Genomic DNA, 20965 nt, shown 5'->3' with positions numbered 1-20965 from the left:
TGTTTTCGCATCCACCTGAATAATATGTAGTTGCGCCCCTGTGTAGCTATATATATCAGCTGTGACTAATTGTCATTTCGGTTGGTTTCTACATTCAAGATGGTTGAATAGACACTAACATTAGATGCTAAATGTTAGGATGACGCCATTGTAATGACGCTGCAGGTCTTTTGTGGGCAGCTTTAACGGGGGACATTAACATCCCCTCTGTGCAAAATTCACATTTACGTGTTTTTATACTTCAGTTTGGGTCTCAACTGCTTCTAAAAACAGCCCAAGTGATTAAAAAACCTCACAGACGTTTATTTGACAATAACTTAAAGTTTCTTGGTGTCTGGAAAATGAGCTGTTTCAAAAACCTGCCGAATGTTCAGTTACATCCAAAGGGCACTGAGCTGTTACCTAGCAACTCCAGCCTGTTACCTAGCAACGATCCAAGCAGAATTTCAGCATGTTTGGTCAGCTGGTTTTACCGCTGTATGATGGCTACTGGAAAAGGCAAGAGTTTTGTTGGTGACCTATTGATTTACTACTCAGAAACCACTTGCTGCACTGCAAAAACACAAAATCTTACCAAGAATTATTGTTCAGTTTCTAGTGGAAACATTTTAGTACACTTTAAATAAATTACAAGTAACTTTTCAGCAAGATATTGGAGCTTATTTCAAGTCAATTATTACTTAATAATGATGAAAAAGTACTAGTTCCATTGGGTTATTATTTCAATTACAACAATACATTTCTCCTATTTTATATGTGAAATAATCTGCCGATGGAACTAGTATGTTTTTATCAATATTAAGGAACAATTCACTTAAAACAAGCTCCTATATCTTGCTAAAACTACTTCTAGGTTAGTTTTGTGTTGTTTCTAAGGCATTAAGATATTTGCATTAGAAACTAGACGCAAATACTTGGTAAGATTTTGTGTTTTTGCGATGTGCATTCTTGTTGGTTGTGCAGGAGGCTCTATTTACGCTTTTCAAAGATGTATGGTTGTATAATTACGTGTTGTTTTTTTGCATTCGTTCAGTTCGGTTGCTAGCAGCAGTTTATTTGGATTTAAAGTGCCCGGAAACCCTATAACAGCTCATTCTGAAAAGAGCTCAAACAGATTAAAATTTAATTATAATGATTTTGTGCAATAAAATTTTATGAACATGTTTTTTATAGCACACAGACCTGTCCTAACATGTGCATAACAGGTCACCTTTAATGAACAGAGTTTAAAGACAGATGAACAAAGTGAGGGGAAAAAGCCGGAGAAGTGGTTGAGACGGGTTGGGGAGTGGTACTTTGAGTCATCAGCGATGCTCAGACCTTCACAGTATTATGCTGATCCCTCTCCCTCGCTCTGCCTCCCTCCCTCTCTCACTCTGAGCTTCTCGTTATACATCAGCTAGACTCGGGTGCGTGTCCAGGATGAGGAGCGCACACGCTGCGTGACGGAGCGCACCCTCGTCCACCTGGCTGCTCACGTGCGTGTCGGCGTTTTGGAGGAGGATTCCTCCACTGAGTGTCAGCCTCACACCGGTCCCCTGCTCCCTCCTCTCTTCTTCTTCTGTGTTTTCAGTTTTTGTTTTTCCTCCCAGAGGCTGGTCAGATCCTCTCCTCCATGTCTGGCTCTCCACCTGGCCTCCATGAGTTTAATTGAGGACAAGCCATTCCTCCCTGGAAGGTAAGCAGCAGCGTCTGTTTCCAGAGCAGAACGGTGACTTTAGGCATCACGGATGTTGATGTATTTCACCTTTTTTGAGTTTCCTTATGTGGTTTTAAGAGGAAATTAAAATTCACATAAAGATGATACAGCTGAAAACATGGATTGTATGTAATTTTAGGGAATTTTCTGCGATTTGTGTCTGATTAGGAAGAAAGAGTGTTTCCTGAAGGGCAGCTTGTTTCAGTAAAGTGGAGTCGGATTGTTCAGCCTGATGATTAAATGAAGTCAGAGACCTGACAGAAGACTGTGTGGGACCCCGCGCAGGATTAGTGATGAGGCGCTCTGATTGCACCTCTCAGCTGCTGCTGTTTATCTTCCAGCCCGTGTGGAAACCGTCACAGTGGTCGACCGTTTCCGACGCAGCCGGGTTGATCTAATCCCAGGCGGCATGCACTGTTTGTTTGAATGTTTGCCTGTAAATAAGCTGCCTGTTGTCGTTGCACAAACATAACTGTGGGTTTCACTTCGGCTTGCCATCAGAAAATCAATATCTGTAGACAATGCTTGGCTATTATGAGCAAGTGTGGCCTGAGAGCTTGGAACAACTTTATTTAACAAAGTGATTCATCTTCGACATTCAGGGATTCCCGTCAAAGCAAAGACATGAAGGAAACGTGAAACAGGATATATGTAAGAACTCAATGAGTAGATTTGTATGATTTAATGAAGCAGAAAATCACTTTACAGATATTTGCTTCTGCTTCTAATCTGATGTGTATAACACTGCTAAGTCATTTTCAGTGATACTAATCAAGGACATGAATGTCATTCAAGGTTTTGGGTCTTAATACTTAATTTTATCTGTGTTTGGTCGATATACAATATCAATGAATTTTAAAAGGGTTAAAGATATGGTTGAAACGATTAATCGGATTAATCGAGATGAATTGATTACTTAAATAATCGTCAATTAATTTAGTTCAGTCAACTGACAGATTAATAAAAGACCAGAAGCTGAAAGAATGACACACTCAGAGCAGCAATTAAGCCAGAACTTTAAGAAAATATATATACAACCAAAAGACCACTTAAAATGATCAGTTTATCTGATTTTACTTTTTATAGGTACCGTATTTTTCGGACTATAAGCCGCTACTTTTTCCCACGTTTTGAAACATGCGGCTTGTAGCCCGGTGCAGCTTTTCTGTGGATTTTTCTTCAACCACCAGGGGGCGCTTTAGCAGGAAGTGAATCATTGAAAGTCAAAATTGGAAATCAAAGAAGAAAGCGCTGATTTTCATTTTAGAACGAGCACATGCTAGCAGCGGGCACGACGGAGAAATTTATTCAAACTCTTATCCCCTCATCATGGAAACAACACGAAGAAAAAGATGCAGCTTTTAAGTTGAGGACTATCGATCAGGCAGTACAGGAGGGAAATGGAGCCGCTGCATATTAACTCGGTGTGAACGAATCCATGGTTCGGCGCAGGGCTGCGTCCTTAATAGCAGATTTGTTAAGGAAAACCGAGAGGCGGAGATACCAGCGGCTTATAGCTGTACGTTTCCAGTTTGTTTGTTTTTAACTTTGTGGGTGTGGCTTTTAGTGAAGTGGCTCCATAGTCCATAAAATACGGTTTTGAGTAAAATGAACATTGTTCTTTTATTCTATGAACTACTGGCATGTCTCTGAAATGTCAAGCAAAATTTTTGTATTTATTAGCAGAAAATGAGAAATGGTCAAAATAACTAAAAAGATGCAGTGCTTTCAGACCTCAAATAAAGCAAAGAAAACAACAATACTACTGTTTTAACTCAGGAAGAGTTCAGAAACCAATATTTGGAGGAATAACCAGGAGGTTTTCAGTCGGATTCACTGCAGTGGGCTCTTAGTTTTAACCAGAGCTGCGTATTTATATAAATACGTTTTAAAGAAAACGTCTTTATCTATTCTAATAGAACAGTTTTAACTTTAACTGGTTCAAATTATGTCAATAAAATTTGCCATTAAGCACCTTTTGCTAGTTAATTATTAATCAGTTAATGACAAAATAAACAGATTATCTGTAGACCATATGATATGATGTCAAGTAGAAAGCGCTCAGATTTTCACATGTTGATGTTAGATGTATTTTTTAAACTGCAGCTGCATTTTTTGCTACAAATAAAGCATTTTCTAAAGGAATTGTGTTTTTGCATTTTATGTAATAAAGTTATTTTCTTATTTAAAAATGAATCAATTATTCAAAAGATTAACTGATAGAACAATCAAATAATAATCAGAATAATTGATTAGTTGGCAGAAAAATTGATTAATCAGAATAATTGCCAGAATAAGAAATGTTAATATCTTTTAATGTATTTCTAACACTGTATAAAAAGATTCAAGTGGTTTAATGAAAAAATTGCAGAATGTGCCCATTTTTTATCCCATTAATCGATTATCATAATAGATAGACTAATTGATTATTAAAATAATCATTAAATGAAGTCCTAGTTAAAAATGATAAAATTATAATATTTCCATATGTAATGATAAAAAAAATCATTCTGTTGGATATTTGACCATTTTTCTTGGTATGACTGCTAGAGTTAATTTTAATTATTTGTTTTGCTGGTAAGAATTAGCTTCTTCTTCATTCCTCCCACTTTGTTCTGTCAGCTCTACATCCCTCAGCATGATGCTACCACCACCGTGCCCCGAAGCTGGTGAAGTGTTGTTGGCTCTCAGTGGAGTGAAATCGCTCCGTCTTTGTCTCAGCTGACAGACAAATGGTTTTTAATATACATATATCTCAAATGTTTATGTATTTTATGCAGTTTTTGTATGGGGTAATATTGTTGCCATAAGTCGAGAGCCCATATTTTCTTTATGAAAGCAGGATTTCATGTCTTTTGTTCTCTTTCATGTGCTTACATTTTCAGTTTGAAAGCAAACTGTTTAAATGTTTTGAGAACAAAAGACATGAAATCCTGCTTTCAGACAGGAAATGTGTGCTCTCGACTTATGGCAGCAATCTTCCCCCATATTCTGGCACAATTACTGCGCTGTGGTTAAATGGACAATCTGCAGAAGACGGAATTATGTTTTAATCCAGTTAACCAACAGAATAATTGATTAATCATCAGAATAATCAATTAATCATCAGAATAATTTATATATCATCAAAAGATCAATAGAATGATTGATTAATCATCAGAACAATTGTCAGAATGACAGAATAATTGATTAATTGGCAGAAAACTTGATTAATCATCAGAATAATTGCCAGAATGAGTAATGTAATGAATAATCATTACTAAAATAATCGTTAGTAAGAGTTTGATATAAACTAATTCCTCTTGAGAAAACAAAGGTTTGAATTAAATCCATAAAACCCCAAACTCAACATAATGTTCACACCAATGAGGAGTGTATTTAAATATCTGACTTCCTGTAAGTTTTTCCCATTGTTTCATTAAATGAATATCAGAAACCTGAAGCTTATATTAAAGGCAGCAGTGAAGAGGTAGCCGGTGCTACTAGTTCTGTTTAGTACATGATAGAAATCAATGTCCAAACGTGAATCCAGGCCTGCTGGGAACTCATTTATAGTCTGATGAGATCATGTCAAGCTCTGCATCTTAAACACTTTAGGTGCGCGCTGCATCATGTGACCGCTCCCTCAGACATTATATAATTTATGTCGCAGCACGGGTGCCGACGTTGGAAGGAGTCGCCTCTGATGGCCCTGTCATGCTGCTGAGGCTTTGTGTGAATATCATACAGTTCTGGCATTTGCTTGTCACTGACAGTCCCTCTCAGTCGAAGAGGCAGGCAGGGTGAATACAGTCAGCTTTAATCTCTCAAAGGTCTCCACGGGCTCTGGGGGACATGCCACAAAGAAACCATACATGTTTCTGCAACGATTTCCTGCTGCATATTTTATATCGCTGTGAATTATAAGCCTACTAGATTATCGCATACAATGAACTCCAGATTGGGGCCAGTATTTATGGGTCAGCTGCTTTATTGAATGCGATTGTCAAAAACAGCAGACAATTAGCAGCTAGTTTGAGACGAAGATTATTTTAGATTTCCTGCTTTGGGATCTGTGATGAATTGTGAAAAGTAACACATAAAGCATAAAAATGTTAGAGCTCTGATGAAAACACTGTTGGTGCCCCGGGGGGCCAGGAAGCCCAATTAAACCAACCGTAAAAGATGCAGTGTGACACAAAACATCCCAAAACACAAACACAAGATATGTCAAAGCCGCAAACTCTGAGGGCTGGCCGTGAACATACTGTACCATGACCACGATTATGTAATCACTGCAGTTATTTAAGCAATTACAATCACTGATATTGTTGCTGACACAACTTTAAGGCCATAAAGGTCAAAGAATACGACGGTAGAAATGAAATTTAAAGGAGACCTATTGTACAAAAATCACATTTTGGTAAGTTTTTGTACTTCCATTTGGGTCTAAACTGCTTCTAAAAACAACCCAAGCACTAAAATAAAAGACCCTCCCAGCTGTTTTTTAAGTTCATGTTTTTTGGTGTTTGGAAAATGAGCGGCTTCAAAAACCTTCCGAATGTTAATGATTCGTTCCAGTTGTACCCAACTTCTTAGTTGGAAAAATGAATTAAAACCCTAAAGGAGTTGGATTTTCTACTGGGAAACTGGGAGCAACTCCAACTACCCCCAGTTACAATCTGTAAGGAGCTTTGCTTTTCAATATGGCTGCTCTTTGCCTCAACCACAGTACAACGTGGTGGAAACATGTTAAATTTACAATTTAAAAGTGCATCTAAAATCAATGATACCTGTAACGCCTTCAACTCTAAGCTAAAAACAAATTAAAAGTGATGTTTGCTTATGGGAACTAAAGTTTAAACAGTACTTGTTCTGTTGGCAGATTATTTCCAAATATCCATCCATCCATCCATTTTCTGAACACCCTTGTCCCTCAGTGGGGTCGGGAGGGGTGCTGGTGCCTATCTCCAGCTAACGTTCCGGGCGAGAGGCGGGGTACATCCTGGACAGGTCGCCAGTCTGTCGCAGTATTTCCAAATAACATTGGGAAAATGTCTTGTTATAAATAAAATAATCTGCAAGTGGAACTAGCACTTTTTCATCAGTTTTAAGAAAATATTGACTTAAGCTCCTACATCTTGCTGAAAAGATTATTGTTGGTTGTGCAGGAGGCTCTACTAATGCTTTTCAATGATGTACAGTTGTATAACTGCACATCTTTTTGCAGCAAACAGAGATGTTGAGTTTTGGGGCGTGGCCAGCAGCAGCTTATTTGGATTTAAAGAGACAAGACGCCCTAAAACAGTTCAAAGTAGGCAGAACAGAGCAGACTAAACTCTCATTATCTAGGAACGATTCTGTGCAAAAAAAAAGTGAAGATCATGTTTTGTATCCTGTTCAAGAAACTACAACAGGGCACCTTTAACCCTGACGCAGGTTTCCCTGCAGATGGCCGCTTAGTGCCGCGCTCCCTGACTGTCAGCCCTTTAAATGGCCGCTCATTTCAGACGTTTAACGACTATGAGTGACAGTCCCATTTTCAGTGCCGTCATAAATGTCACAGTATTAACCACAGGAGACTTGTTGCAAACTCACGCAGAGCAGATTACTCATCATCCTGACAACAGAAATAAATTGCATCGGTTTAAGACGTTTACCTCGGCGTTTTCCATGTTTCAGGAGCGACGCGGATGCCAGTCGTGAATGAAACGACGGGTTCTTATGCGCGGCCAGCAGCCATTGCATGGTTTATGTTTGGTGTCACCATCTGGAGGTCAGCGCTCTTCTTTCACAGAAGGAATCTAATTAACTGGACATCATAGCTGCTCTGTCATGAAATGTGCCTCTGCGGACCGTCGGTGGAGTTCAGCTGCTCTCCCTCATTTTCAGACAAACTGACGAGTTTTAGCTTCATTTTGTTCCTCAAATCTCAAACACACTTAAAAGCAGATCATTTCAAAGATTAAATACTGAGCAAATACAGGAAGTGGTTTTCAAATGGTGATTTAATTGATGAGGAGAAAAAGGCCAGATGTGAAGAAGTGATTACTCCGTCTTCTTAAATCATGAATTAAATGTGATTAGAAGAAATAAATCCTTTGCTTTGAAGCTGATTGACAAAATAACGAGAAACTCATCAAACTCTGATCTGAAGAAACTCAGGATATGAGCAAATGTTTTTGATCATCGCAAACGCTGAAGCAGAAATTACATTTTTCACATTAATTTAGAAAAACTTTTCCTCCTAATGACAAAATAAAAAGTTGCTTTTGTATTTAGTTATTTATTATTACTGTCTCTTTTATTCACCATTTAATTAAATAAAAACTTACAAAAACAAACAAAATGAGATGAAAACAGATAAAAAATGCTGTACTATCTAGTAAGTATTATGTGTTGACTCAGTTCATCAATAAAAAATAAAAATCTAAATCTTATTAAAAGAAATTTGCTTTGACAGGAAAAAAGGAAATTGATCAGGAACTTCACAAAAAGTCTTGAAGAACATAAAACATCAACAAAACGAGGCTGAAGATATAATTTGAGCAGATTTAGAGAAAATAATCCAGAAACTCTGAAGAAAACCTTAAAGTCATTGTCAGGTTAAAACATCTGATGGAAAATAATCACCTAAAACATAGAAAGCCTTTTAATTCAACATAATAAAAACACTGATTTTTAACAAAGAAATGAGAAAAACACACTTTGTTGTTCTGATTATTAGAATAAATCCACGGGCAGGAACAGGTTTATGGAGAATCTATTTATAATAAGAATAAAAAACTAAAATGTCACATTTACATAAATATTAAGACTCAAAACAATTACTGTCAAAACGACAGAGAAGAACCGCCATGTTTCAGTCGGAAGGAAGGAAGGAAGGAAGGAAGGAAGGAAGGAAGGAAGGAAGGAAGGAAGGAAGGAAGGAAGGAAGGAAGGAAGGAAGGAAGGAAGGAAAGGAAGGAAGGAAAGGAAGGAAGGAAGGAGAGATATTTTATATAAATTATTTTGTTCTCCACTATAAATGTATGTTTTCTCTGATTGTTTGCTTACTTGTTTTTAAAAACCTGTTTGAAATAAATAAATTAAATTAATGTTTCCCATACCACACCAACTTTATTTATAAAGCACTTTAAAACAACCATAGCTGATATAAAGTGCTAAAACAAAACATAATTAAAAAAATAATAAAATAATAAATAAATAAATAAAAACTCTTACAGTTTAAAAACAAAAACTTACAATTTAAAACTGGATCCCGCTGGAGTAAAATAGATGGGTTTTAAGACGAGCTTTAAAAGTGGACAGTGAAGGGGCCTCTCTGACCTGCAAAGGCAAGTCGTTCCATAACTTAGGACCCATGACAGAGAAAGCCCTGTCCCCTCTGAGCTTCCTTCTGGATCTCGGTACCTCCAGGAGCAGCTGATCTGCGGACCTGAGAGACCGATAGGGTATGTAGGGGTGAAGAAGCTCTGAGAGGTAAGCCGGGGCAAGATTATGCAGTGATTTAAAAACAAACATAAGAATTTTAAAATGAATCCTAAAATATACAGGCAGCCAGTGAAGTGAGGCCAGGACAGGGGCCTCACTTCAGTAGAAACAATCAGGATTCCTCTAACACTAAGTTAATTTACTAACTTTCTGAAATCCGTGTGCGATTCTAAGCTCTTCGCTGAGGCAGAACAGTCTTTCTTTGATCATTTTAAAATGTTAGATCAACATTTCCTGTTGGAAACATTCGAGAATCGACCGACTTTTCAGCAGAGATCTGAACAGGACAGATTAATTATTGCAGCCGTTTTGTTTTCAGTCCCACATGCACCTGCTGCAGCACTGAAAGGCGCAGGTTCTGTAATTCTTCCCATCTGTCAATCCTGTCGAGTGCATCTGGATTTAAAACAAAAACGGCTTTTCATCTTTTGCGAGGGATTATTTCTTTTTGTCATTATTCAAAGAAAATCTTTTTTCATTTGTTCCTGTGTGGGTTTGAAATATTGAGTTACAAACAGCAGGAGAGCAGCGCAGAAAAGGTTGAAGAGTTAAGTCAAACTGTTACCACTGATGTAGTTTTAAACGGTGTCAGTTTTAGTAATTCATGGTTTTTAGCAACATTCACAGAAAAGATTCCCAATTTCAAGACATGTGACAATGCCTAAAACTCGCAAAACAAGGATAAATCAGGACCAAATTTACTGCTGTCGAGAAAACGTCAAAGATCAAATTTATGCAGCAAACAGAGAATTATTCTGGCATTTATTAGTCTTACCACAAGTTTCAAGCATCTAGTGTCCTGAGGTGAGTCTGTAAAGCTAAATTGGGGTCTTAAAAATGCACAATATATACAACTGTACATCTTTGAAAAGGATTAGTAGAGCCTTCTGCACAATAAAGAAGAATGCAGCAAGTGGTTTCTGGATGGTAAGTCAACAACAAAACTCCCTTTTCCAGCAGCCATTGTACAGCGCATACTGGTAAAACTAGCTGACCTGGGTTGCTATACTGCAAAAAAAACAAAGTCTTACCAAGTATTTTTGGTCTAGTTTCTAGAACAAACAGTGCAGTACACTTGAAATAAGACAAAATTAACTTATATGCAACTTTTCAGCAAGATATAGGAGCTTGTTTTAACTTAATAATTCCTTAATATTGATGAAAAAGCACCAATCAATCAATCAAATTTTATTTGTATAGCACATTTCAACAGCAAGGCATTTCAAGGTCCTTTACATAATTAAAGAAGATACATCAGCTGCATTGGTAGATTATTTTATTAATAACATTCTTCCTATGTTAAAAGTTAAATAATCTACCAATGGAACAACAACATTTTCATAGATATTAATAAAATACTGACCTAAAACAAGCTTGCACATTTTGCTGAAAGTTATTTATAAGTTAATTTTGTGTTATTTCAAGTGTAATTAGATATTTGCACTACAAACCAGACCAAAATACGGGGTAGGATTTTGTGTTTTTGCAGTGTGCTTCAATTATGCAAGATCTGCAGTACAACATTTACCATTTTCCACATGCGATTAATGTTTTGTGATGTAGCTTAACGAAGCCCATAGACATCCAACCCGTCGGCCATCTTATCAATGCTTTTAGGTGAGAAAGTTGCAGATCATCATCAGTGTCACCAGCAGCAGTTTGTTGGTATGAAACGTAAAAGTGTTTGTTATGATGCCAAGAAGAAAAGACGTCAGCAACGACAACAGAGACGCAATTTGTTGTTGCACCTCAATCTGGTCAAACTAGTGCTTCATTCTTAGGTGAGGATCACACCTCAGAGGAAGAAATCCAAGAACAAAATCCAAAACTCCGTTAACATGTTAAAGTTAAGAAGAGTAAGACAAAAAAAAGGAGCAATTTAACAACTTCTGAAGGGTTTTGAACGAACATAAAGGTTTCAGGCTGCAGAAGTTTTCATTTATTAAGCCACTTCACTGCAGCAAGGTGACGTTTGAAACGCTGGCTCCTCATCAGACAGAGAGAGGTCTGACAAAGAGCCAAGTGTTCGAAGCGTCACCTTGCAATGTCATCAGCAGTGAAGTCATCGTGGAGTTCTGAGCCAATTTGTTCATTCAGGATACTCTTTATTTCATCCTTCATGTGCTGATCTGCATGTTTCTCTGTACACTTAGGTTTGAAAATGTTGCCATTGTTAAAGTTTCTTCATACAAATAACATGGCAGCACGACTTGGGTTTGCAACGATGAGGTTTTGGTGCAATGTTATTTGGATAAATGAAACCAAGGTTGAGAGTTTTGAGAATCACCTGCAGAACCAACAAAGCAGCAGAGAAAGTAGATGCTACATGTCTTGCTATTGACCCAATAACAAATAAATACAAGGCCAGTATCGCCGATACACTCCAAAAACATGAAACCTTACCAAGTATATTTGGTTTAGTTTCTAATGCAATGTCTAGTAGTAGACATTAACTAACACAAAATTAATAAGTAGCATTTCAGCAAGATATTGGAGCTTGTTTTAGGTCAATAATGATTTAATAATGGCAAAAACATGCTAGCTCCACTGGCAGATTATTTCACCTATAGTTAGATATTTTTCCATGTGAAATAATCTGCTAGTGGAAATAAATAGCACTTATTTTTAACAATATTAAGTAGTTATTTATTTAAAACAAACTCCTATATCTTGCAAAGCAGTTACTTGTAAGTCTTAATTCAGTGCATTAAGATATTTTCACTAGAAATTAGATCAAAAATACTTGGCAAGACCTTGGTTTTGCATCGATACAGAAATCTATAAAGTTTTTCATTATTTAAGTTTGATATATCATCAAACTTTCAACATTTAAGTGTTTGTATGGTTTTCCATTAAGCTGTCTTTTTAAAACCTAAGACAGAATTTGTCTACAGAATAACATGTTAACAGAAATACGGAAATATGGAGTGCATTTTTCCTAAACAAAGTGCAAAAAATCTATCACTTGAGAGCAAATCAAGTGAGAATCGTTTCTGATTTAGAGTTGAGAAACTACAAAACAAAAATAGATCAATTTCAAGTTTGGATCTGAACCTTAAGTATTTATATTATCAGGCCAGCATCGATCCAATACTTTTACAGATATCAATATTATTAGTTTTATTGAATCATTGAGTGTGATTAGTTTTTAATGATATTGTGAAATCTCTTGTATTTTCAAATCTTTGAAGTTGAATTTAAATCATTTCACAACCGGATAAACAGTTGAAACCAGATATTTACAGATACAGAATAAAAAGACAAAAAAAATTCTCACTGTCTGATGTTAAGTCTAATCAAACTTTTCTTGTTTTAGGTCGGACAGAATTACCAAAATTATTTCTGTTTGCTAAACGTCAGAAAACTTAAGATTTTTTTTTAGAGATTTTGTAAAAAAAATTCTAAATTTTCTGATACTTAGCAAATAGAAACAACTTTGGTAATTCTGACTGACCAAAACAAGAGACATTTGATCTGCCTTAGCTTCAGACAGAGGGAAAAAAACATATGTGACTTCTTATTTGCTGTATGTAAACTTCTGGTTTCAAATGAAACAATTTAAACCACAGCTTGAAATAGATGGTTTTTTATTATTATGACCGTGTTTGTTTTCCACTGCTTACAGTCAGCCCTTCAACATCAATCTACTTTAGAGTTCCAGTAAATAAATTCTCCAGTCATTTAAAGCATTATTTGTGATTATCTAATTTGTGTGGTTGTGTAAACATTTTAGATGGGAAATGCTTCAGACGCAGCCTCTTTGTTTGCCTCGAGCATCTCGAAGGAGCACGACATCCTCATGGGCTCCGTCTACAGCTTGTTTTGTGAGTAAACAATGATCCGATGTTTGCCACGCTGATATTTTTCCTGACATTTAGTCTTTTCGCCATCCTGCTTTTTGTATCTTTTTTCCCAAAGGTATCCTGTCCCTTGTAGGCAACTGCCTTCTGCTGCTTGTTGCTTTTCACAAGCGATCAACTTTGAAACCAGCAGAGTTCTTCATCATCAACCTCTCCATCAGCGACCTTGGGATGACGCTGTCTCTCTTTCCACTGGCGATACCATCAGCCTTTTCACACAGGTATCTCTTTGTCTTTTTCAGTGCAGAACAAGTTGATTTTAATTAAAAAGGACGGACGCAGCCAATTCAGATTCCCACTTTTAATTTTTTTTAAATAAATCAGAAAACCAGATGCGAGTTATCAATTAGTGAACTATCGATTAATTAATAAGCAGCCATTGAGTTTTTTCTTGTGAGGGAAGACTGTCGTTCCATAACATAAAAAGCAAACTTTTTCATAATATGCTAAATAATTAAAAAATAAATTTGCTTTGTTTTGTGTCAGTTGTATTAAATACTGACTGAATACACAGAAAAAATGTGGTTTTCTCACATTAATAGACATGTTTAAGACATAAAACAGGAACCTCTATGGTTGCTAAATAAAAAAAAGAAAAGATGAAAAAATAAGAGTGACACTTAATTCCCAATGACCGGAGACGTATTCATACAGAAGTGCTCTGGTTGCTCTTAAATAAATGTTAAAACTTCTCTTCCTGAAGTGAATTAACTCACTCACAGCCCTCAAAACCAACCGTGCTTATTGGCACAACGTTTTCCCATCATGTTATTTTTTTCTGTTATTTCCTCCGCTTTTCTGTCATCACTTCTTCACCTTCGTAGCTCATCAGAAATTTTGGAACAAGTAGTTGTCGCTGTTCCGTCGTGTAGTGTAACGGGTGGAACCACCAGGGGTCGCTTCCTCCACATTTTGAGCTCCCATAAAAGGGAAGCTGTCAGGCTGGTGGGCAATTGTCAATCTCCTCTGTGTTTGACCAGGTGTGTTGGCCCACACGTCCCACTGTTGCGATCAGGGCCACACTTCATGTTTTGAGCTGACGATTCCTACCTGGGCGTGTGGTTGGTTGACGCTGCAGTTGTCGCTGCACCCTGCTGTTCTTTTAGTTTGATTTTCTTTTTCCATTGTTTTTCATTTATTTTTGTTTACCTATTGTTTTTTGCAAATACACATCCTCTTATTTTGTAATAATAAATATTGTCCCTTTTATATTGGTTGTTTTTATTGCACTATAAGTGGTCGTAACAGTAGCTCGGCTGAATTACCGCTGTTCATATTAAACTAAACTTAAGAAGCTTGTTGCGTGTTTATATTTCAGAACAGAACCGCATAAAGTGCATTTTGCATCCCACACCGGACTGTTTGGACCGTTTCTCTTTTCTGTTCTGTTATGGCGCCGCCGCCATCTTTGTTTTTATCAAACGCCTAAGTATGACCAGCGGCGCCCTCTGGTGATGGCAGCCAAACTACAACATTAAAGAAGATCTAAGCGGGCTTTATTAGTTTATCGATTGGAGCTAATTTTAATCTAAGAACCCATTAATCCCCAGTAGAGATCCATCATGAGATTGGAATCGATTTTTAGCAGCAGGCATATCTCCATCTCGTTCCTTATGTATGCAGGTGGCTTTTTGGAGAAATTACCTGCCAGCTTTATGCCATGTGCGGAGTGCTGTTTGGTCTCTGCAGCCTGACAAACCTCACTGCCCTCTCCTTGGTGTGTTGCCTTAAAGTCTGCTTCCCTACTTATGGTGAGGACATAATAATGCAACAAGCACATTGGTTTTTAACTCTGTAGACTTTAATCTCTAATCTAGTAAAGTCTGTTTATATTTCCCCTCTCAGGGAACAAGTTCTCGCCCTCACACGCCCGCCTCCTGGTGGCCGGAGTGTGGTGCTACGCGTCTGTGTTTGCCGTGGGGCCCCTGGCACAGTGGGGGCATTACAGCGCTGAGCCGTACGGCACGGCCTGCTGCATCGACTGGCACGCACCCAACCAGGAGCTTTTAGCTTTGACATACATAGTCTGCCTTTTCGTCTTTTGCTATGCACTGCCCTGCACCATCATCTTCCTCTCCTACAGTTTCATTCTGCTGACCGTGCGAGGATCGCGTCAGGCGGTTCAGCAGCATGTGTCACCCCAGACCAAGACCACCAATGCACACGCTCTCATTGTGAAGGTCAGAGGATGTGGCTGTCACTGAAGCAGAGGCAACACCGAGTTCATGGTTTTGCAGTTGACAGGACTTAAAGGGGATCTATTATGGTTGGGATAGGTCTATGGGCTATACAAAACATGTTTACTAATTTTATTTGATAATTAGATTTTATTCTGCTCAGTTCTGCCTATTTTGAGTTGCTTTAGGGCGTCTTGTCACTTTAAATCCAAATAAGCTGCTGCTGGCCACAGCCCCAAACTCAACGTTTACACTCACACATAAAAATGACTGGAAACAGATGTGACTGTAGCATCTTTGACCCTGAATTAGACCCAAAAGCGGAAGAAGTACAGCCTCCTGCACAACCAACAAAAATGCAGCAACCGTTTACTGAATGGTAAGGATATTTTCACACCGGTAGACTCGGTTCTATTTGGGACCAAATTTGCTTCAGTTTTCAACTCCATCGATTTGCTTTCACTGCCCTGAGTCAAATGGTCCAAACTAATTGAAAACCCTATTCAACTCCTCACCTGTGGAGGCGCTGTACCACGAGCTACAGGAGGAAATGACACAAAACTTCAGAAGAAGAAAAAGAGCGCAACTTCCTTATTCACAAAATTTAAACAAAAATGTGGCAGTAAAAGTTTTTAACAGTTGTTGGATTTCTCTTTTGTCTTTGGTAAAAGACCAGAAGCCATTTCTCCTGCTAGCACTAGACTCTTGCCTTTGTTTTGTTTGCATTTTCCCAGAATGCCATGTGGTATAGTTCACATCCTGCTTTTGGAGCATGAGAGTTCATTTCAACTGAACAGAGACCTTGGTTTTTAGGCGGACTAGAGTTCTCAGTTTGGTCTGCATCAAAGTTCGATTGGACATTCGCACCTCCAAAAACGAACCGGACTTTCTACAAACAAACTGGAGTTCGACTAAGGCAGACTAAACAGGGCTGGTGTGAACACACAGTCAACAACAAAACACCCGTCTTTTCCAGCAACCATTATGCAGCGCTTACAGTGTTAAAACCTGCTGACCAAACTTGCTGGTACCTTCTGGGTTAGTGTCTAGGTGATTAGGTGATGGAGTAGGTTTTTTTCTGAACACTCTGGCTGTTTTTAGAAGCAGCTGAGACCGAAATGAAAGTATAAAAACTTGCAAAATGTGGATTTTCCATAATAGGTCCCCTTTAAGGATGTATTAGATTTTACTTGCTTGTTTTTGTCACGTCTTTTACATCTGTAGCATTAAAAATGATAGAAAAGAGACAAGGGAATCAATATTTGCTTTTGTTAAAAGTGTTGTGAAACCAACCACAGACTATAATAGATTTAAATCGGATTTTGTGTGATACACCAACACAAAATAGAGCATTATTATGAAGTGGTAGATTATATAGATGGATAGATGGTTTTCTAAATGTTCTGTGCATTTGCACTTACATTTACTAGATGCAATGCAATCAACTGGCATCTAAAGTTACTAAATATTTTAGCCACAGGAATTCCCTGAAACAAAATGTTTGCTTAGGTTTTTGGATTTCTGTATTTTAAAGGCTTTTAGGTCAGTCATAAGCTAAATGATGTTGTTAAAGCTAAAACAAATCAGAAAAGAAAGACTTTTGTTACTTCTTTGTGATGTATTATGACATAAAATCCCCCAAAAACTGAAGTTTGTGATTGTAAGGAGACAAAATGTAAAAAAGCTAAATAGTTTTCCAGTAGTAGGCCTTTATCTGCCTGTTTTTCTGCTTGTATTGCTGCGTTCTCCACAGCTGTCCATAGCAGTGTGCATTGGTTTTCTGGGAGCCTGGACCCCTTACGCTGTCGTGGCGATGTGGGCTGCTTTCGGAGACGCTACAGCCGTCCCTCCAGTTGCGTTCGCCCTGGCCGCAGTGTTTGCCAAGTCTTCCACCATCTACAACCCAATGGTCTACCTGCTGTGCAAGCCCAACTTCCGCGAGTGTTTATGTAGAGATACGTCTACCCTGCGACAGATGATCTACAGAGGTAGTCCACAGCCGCAGGAGCGATTCAGCTTCACTCCACAGCGCAACAAGGACACAAGTGCCTCCACAAGGTTCTCAAATGGTCAGCAAGATAGCTACGGGGCATGTCTGAACTGCACCGAGGATGCAGCGCTGTGCCATGTGAGCGCTCCGCAGAAGACCGCCTGCATCCTGACGGGATCCACCTACACCGAGGTGACAGTTAGTCAGCTCTCAGCCAAACCAGGAACAGATTTCATCTAACGGAGCGCCTTTCTGGTTCTATGAAGCAGACAGCACTGGACACATGCTTCAAACACTAGGAAAGACCTGATGTAACCTGTTTCCTACTCAGTCTAAACACCATGGCAACTCCACAGGACTGAAATGAGCCGCTGTGGAATCCTGAAGGACTGAAATGACAAATCTGCACTGCTCTGAGTCAGTCTGAATAGATTTACCACTGACATTTATGTTTGTCTCAAGGTTTACTTCGGTTGCTGGCGGTTTTATTTTACCCAACAGACATTTATCAGGACTCAAAATCTGTAAAAACTAAGACAGTGGTGCTACTGCTGGATCAGGGACTCTGTTTCTCATGTGAAAGAGGAAACACAGAGACACGGGAGATCACACGATAAGAAAGAAGGTAAATGTGCAGCTGTAAATGTTTCTGAACTTAAAATCACAACTCCCTGTTGACTTGAATACCTCTGTGTGAATGTGTTGTTAGTGTTGTTATCATTACAACTATTCATTAAAAAAAAAAACTTCTTAGAAACAAACACACTGCAAAAACACTAAATCTTACCAAGTACTTTTGGTCTAGTAAATATCTTAGTACACTTGAGCTGAGACAAAATTTACTTACAAGTATCTTTTCAGCAAAATATAGGCGCTTGATGAAATAATCCCGTCAGATTATCTCACTTATAACATGGGAAAAATGTCTTGTTATAAGTGAATAATCTGTCAGTGGAGCTAGAACGTTTTCATCAATATTAAATAATTATCAACTTTAAACCGGCTCCTATATCTTGCTGAAATGTTTGTAGGATTTTGTGTTTTTGCAGTGTACACAAGAATCATCATCTGTTTTTCGTCAAGGTCTGACCAGACGATTCAGATTTTGAGCAATTTCTTTGTTTGTTTTTTTTATTTATTTATTTTAATGATGTCATTTTTTTGCTAGTTTCAAGCATCCAGCATCCTGATGTGAGTCAAGCATCTGTTAAAACCGAAAGTAGTCATACACTTGATTGATTTACATTTACACTTGAATCTGATGTATAAAAAAATCTGTGGATTGAGTTAAAGATTAGCGTTATGGCAAAGAGGCCTTCCAATCTCAAAGACTTGGATTTCATCACTGAAGAGAAACTGTCAAAATATTAGTGGAAACATATAAAAGGATGTGATTGTTGTAATGCCAATAATTCCCACTGATTATTCAGGAGCGTATGAATAAATTGGCATGCCATTTGTTAATAAAAAACTGATAAATTAATTGATTTTGAAATTTAACCTATGGTTTTAATATCTTTAGCAAGATGCCTAGTTTCACTTTCAGAAATAAGTGTCTTGCTTGAACAGAAAGAAAAGTAAAATCTGCCAGTGGTATGAATAACCTTAGGCTGAGTTGTACATGGCGTGCGGACGCTGCAGCTCTGATAGAGTTAAAATGTTCAACTAGTCCAAATAATCTGTGGCAGCTTCAGTTAGTTAATGATCAAACTGTGTCAACGATGACGGTGCAGTGGCGTTAAGTACCTCTGGCATTTAAACCAAAGGTAGAAACAGAGTAGTGTGATGGGAGAATAAGGACTTTAACACATGAAAGAGAATCAAATGTGAGTGAATCTGTCAATAAGTGGGTGTTTTTAGTTCTGATGCAGTAAACAAATACTAAAAACAAGCATTTTAATCGTTCAACAGCTGCGTTTCCATTGACCATAGAACTGTGCAAATTGGAATTACAAAATAAATTTGCTTAATATAAAGAACTCACACTTTAGAAGGATGAATTAATTTTTTGTGTATTTTACACAAAACTTCAGTGGGAACACTTTTCTTGCATCATGTGTTGGAAAGCTACTGGTGGAAAAGACAAAGATGACGACAGGAAGTGGTAGGAGGATGATGGCGAATCATGTTTTTGCGAATCATGTTTTTAATGACTTATCACCTGAACAAACTTATTCACGCGTGATTTTAATTGCATTTCTTTTTCAATGGAAACACACCAATTGTGAAATTCGACATCTGGAATATCAACAGAGTGTTGTGCATATTGGTAATGAAAACGCAGCTAATAACTGATCAGACCCATTTAGAGGAAAACTGATCGATTCCAATCTTTGTTTGGTTAACTTGTGTTTTCTCTACTTTCAGGCTCACTGCACTCAATCTATGTGAATAAAAATGTAGATTTGTGTTAAGATAAGTTAGATTTTACACACAACTAGAACATGATAACCAGACATAATTTACAGATTTTTATATCATTGCAAAAAGAAGGAAATACTTCTGTTTTTTTTTTTTTTATCTGGATTTCCAATGTAGTTTACAAGCTGTCAAAGACAGATTTACTTTAATAACTGCTTAAATGTTTTTACTTGATCCTTGCACATCAGGGCCACTTATGTAAAGCAGATTCCACTGCAGCTCCTTTCATTGCCATCCTGCTCATCTTTCCTGGCAACTAATGTGAATAAAAGCCTTAAACTGAAAAAACGAGGAAATGATCATATCTGACGTCCTGCATGCTGCTCCCATAATCTGCTTTCCTAGAAATTAGCAACACATTTAAATCGATTTTCTTTCCTTTTTCACTGCTGTGTGGCTTCGTGTGTATGTAAACATGAGCAAAAGTAATGCTATTATTGACTAATAAAAAAAGAATCTTGTAAGACTTATTTAATAAAAGACGTAACAAACTTCAGGTTTGGTATTCTCTTATTTCTCCTAAATTAGGGAAAGTCTTTTATTAGGATGGATTCAAAATAAACACATTTTCTTCTAAATGTAATATTTCTAAATCAATACTTGAAGCTGTTACATTGCATGATAAATATACATAAAGAAGAAGCATTTAGATTTCTCAGGTTCTCGGTTCTTTTTGTGAAAGTAAATCAATATTTGAAACCTCTGCGACTTCATGTTGCTTAGGAAACTGTTCATTACCTGGAGAGTCCAGCGTCTTCAAGTTCATTCAGCAATCTACTTTTTCTTCAAAGGAGAGCGTCGACAAAACAGGAGGCAGCTATTTTATTCTAAACAATATTAGAAAAGGGAGAGACATAAAGGTCCAACAGGAGGAGGATGTACTTTAGGAGAGAAGGGATTGACTTTGACTAATTTTTAATGTTTAGAACCTGAAAATGCAAATCTGCTTAAATTTAATGAAAAATCATCAAAAAGCAAATTTATTTCAGTAATTCTGCTCAAAAAGTGAAATCATGTTTTATATAAAGATGCACCAATCCACTTTTTCCACTTCTGATACCGATACTGGTATCTGAGATTTAGTATTGGTCGATATCGATACGATACAGAAAAACAGATTAAATTATTTAAATTTGTTTTTTTAAACAAAGACACAAATGTACTGAATTACAAATTTATTTGTTAAATGCAGTACAATTAAATATGTAGAAACACATTTAATTTGTTCAGTCCGTTCAATTAGGAGCCAATTAACAGCCAATGTAAATCCCCGTCACAATAACCAATTTTGCTGCATGATAAATTGTCCCAGAAGTTATTATGATAAACGATAATATTGTTGTTT

The 20965-nt window shown here is 37.4% G+C and overlaps 1 protein-coding gene across 1 annotated transcript; it reads left to right on the top strand.

The window, feature by feature from the left end:
- Nucleotides 1–1228: 1228 nt before the first annotated feature.
- opn7d (opsin 7, group member d) lies at nucleotides 1229–18179 on the top strand. Its single transcript, XM_007553545.2, has 6 exons — nucleotides 1229–1678; nucleotides 12906–12996; nucleotides 13091–13253; nucleotides 14656–14783; nucleotides 14878–15212; nucleotides 16963–18179. Exons 2-6 carry the CDS (start codon nucleotides 12906–12908, stop codon nucleotides 17437–17439), a joined length of 1194 nt encoding a protein of 397 aa, XP_007553607.1. The 5' UTR covers nucleotides 1229–1678; the 3' UTR covers nucleotides 17440–18179.
- Nucleotides 18180–20965: the final 2786 nt, after the last annotated feature.

Source organism: Poecilia formosa, unplaced genomic scaffold (genome assembly GCF_000485575.1).
Source record: "Poecilia formosa unplaced genomic scaffold, Poecilia_formosa-5.1.2 Scaffold57, whole genome shotgun sequence".
Classification (NCBI taxonomy): Eukaryota; Metazoa; Chordata; class Actinopteri; order Cyprinodontiformes; family Poeciliidae; genus Poecilia; species Poecilia formosa.
The sequence above is the reverse complement of the archived record's forward strand: the minus strand, read 5'-3'. Positions and strand labels throughout refer to the sequence as shown.

Bases quoted from the DNA above. Each gene is read 5' to 3' on its own strand.
- opn7d (XM_007553545.2), top strand. From the start codon at position 12,906: ATGGGAAATGCTTCAGACGCAGCCTCTTTGTTTGCCTCGAGCATCTCG. The intron at 13,254-14,655 runs GTATCTCTTTGT...TTATGTATGCAG, and splicing joins CCATCAGCCTTTTCACACAG to GTGGCTTTTTGGAGAAATTA. The intron at 14,784-14,877 runs GTGAGGACATAA...TTCCCCTCTCAG, and splicing joins AGTCTGCTTCCCTACTTATG to GGAACAAGTTCTCGCCCTCA.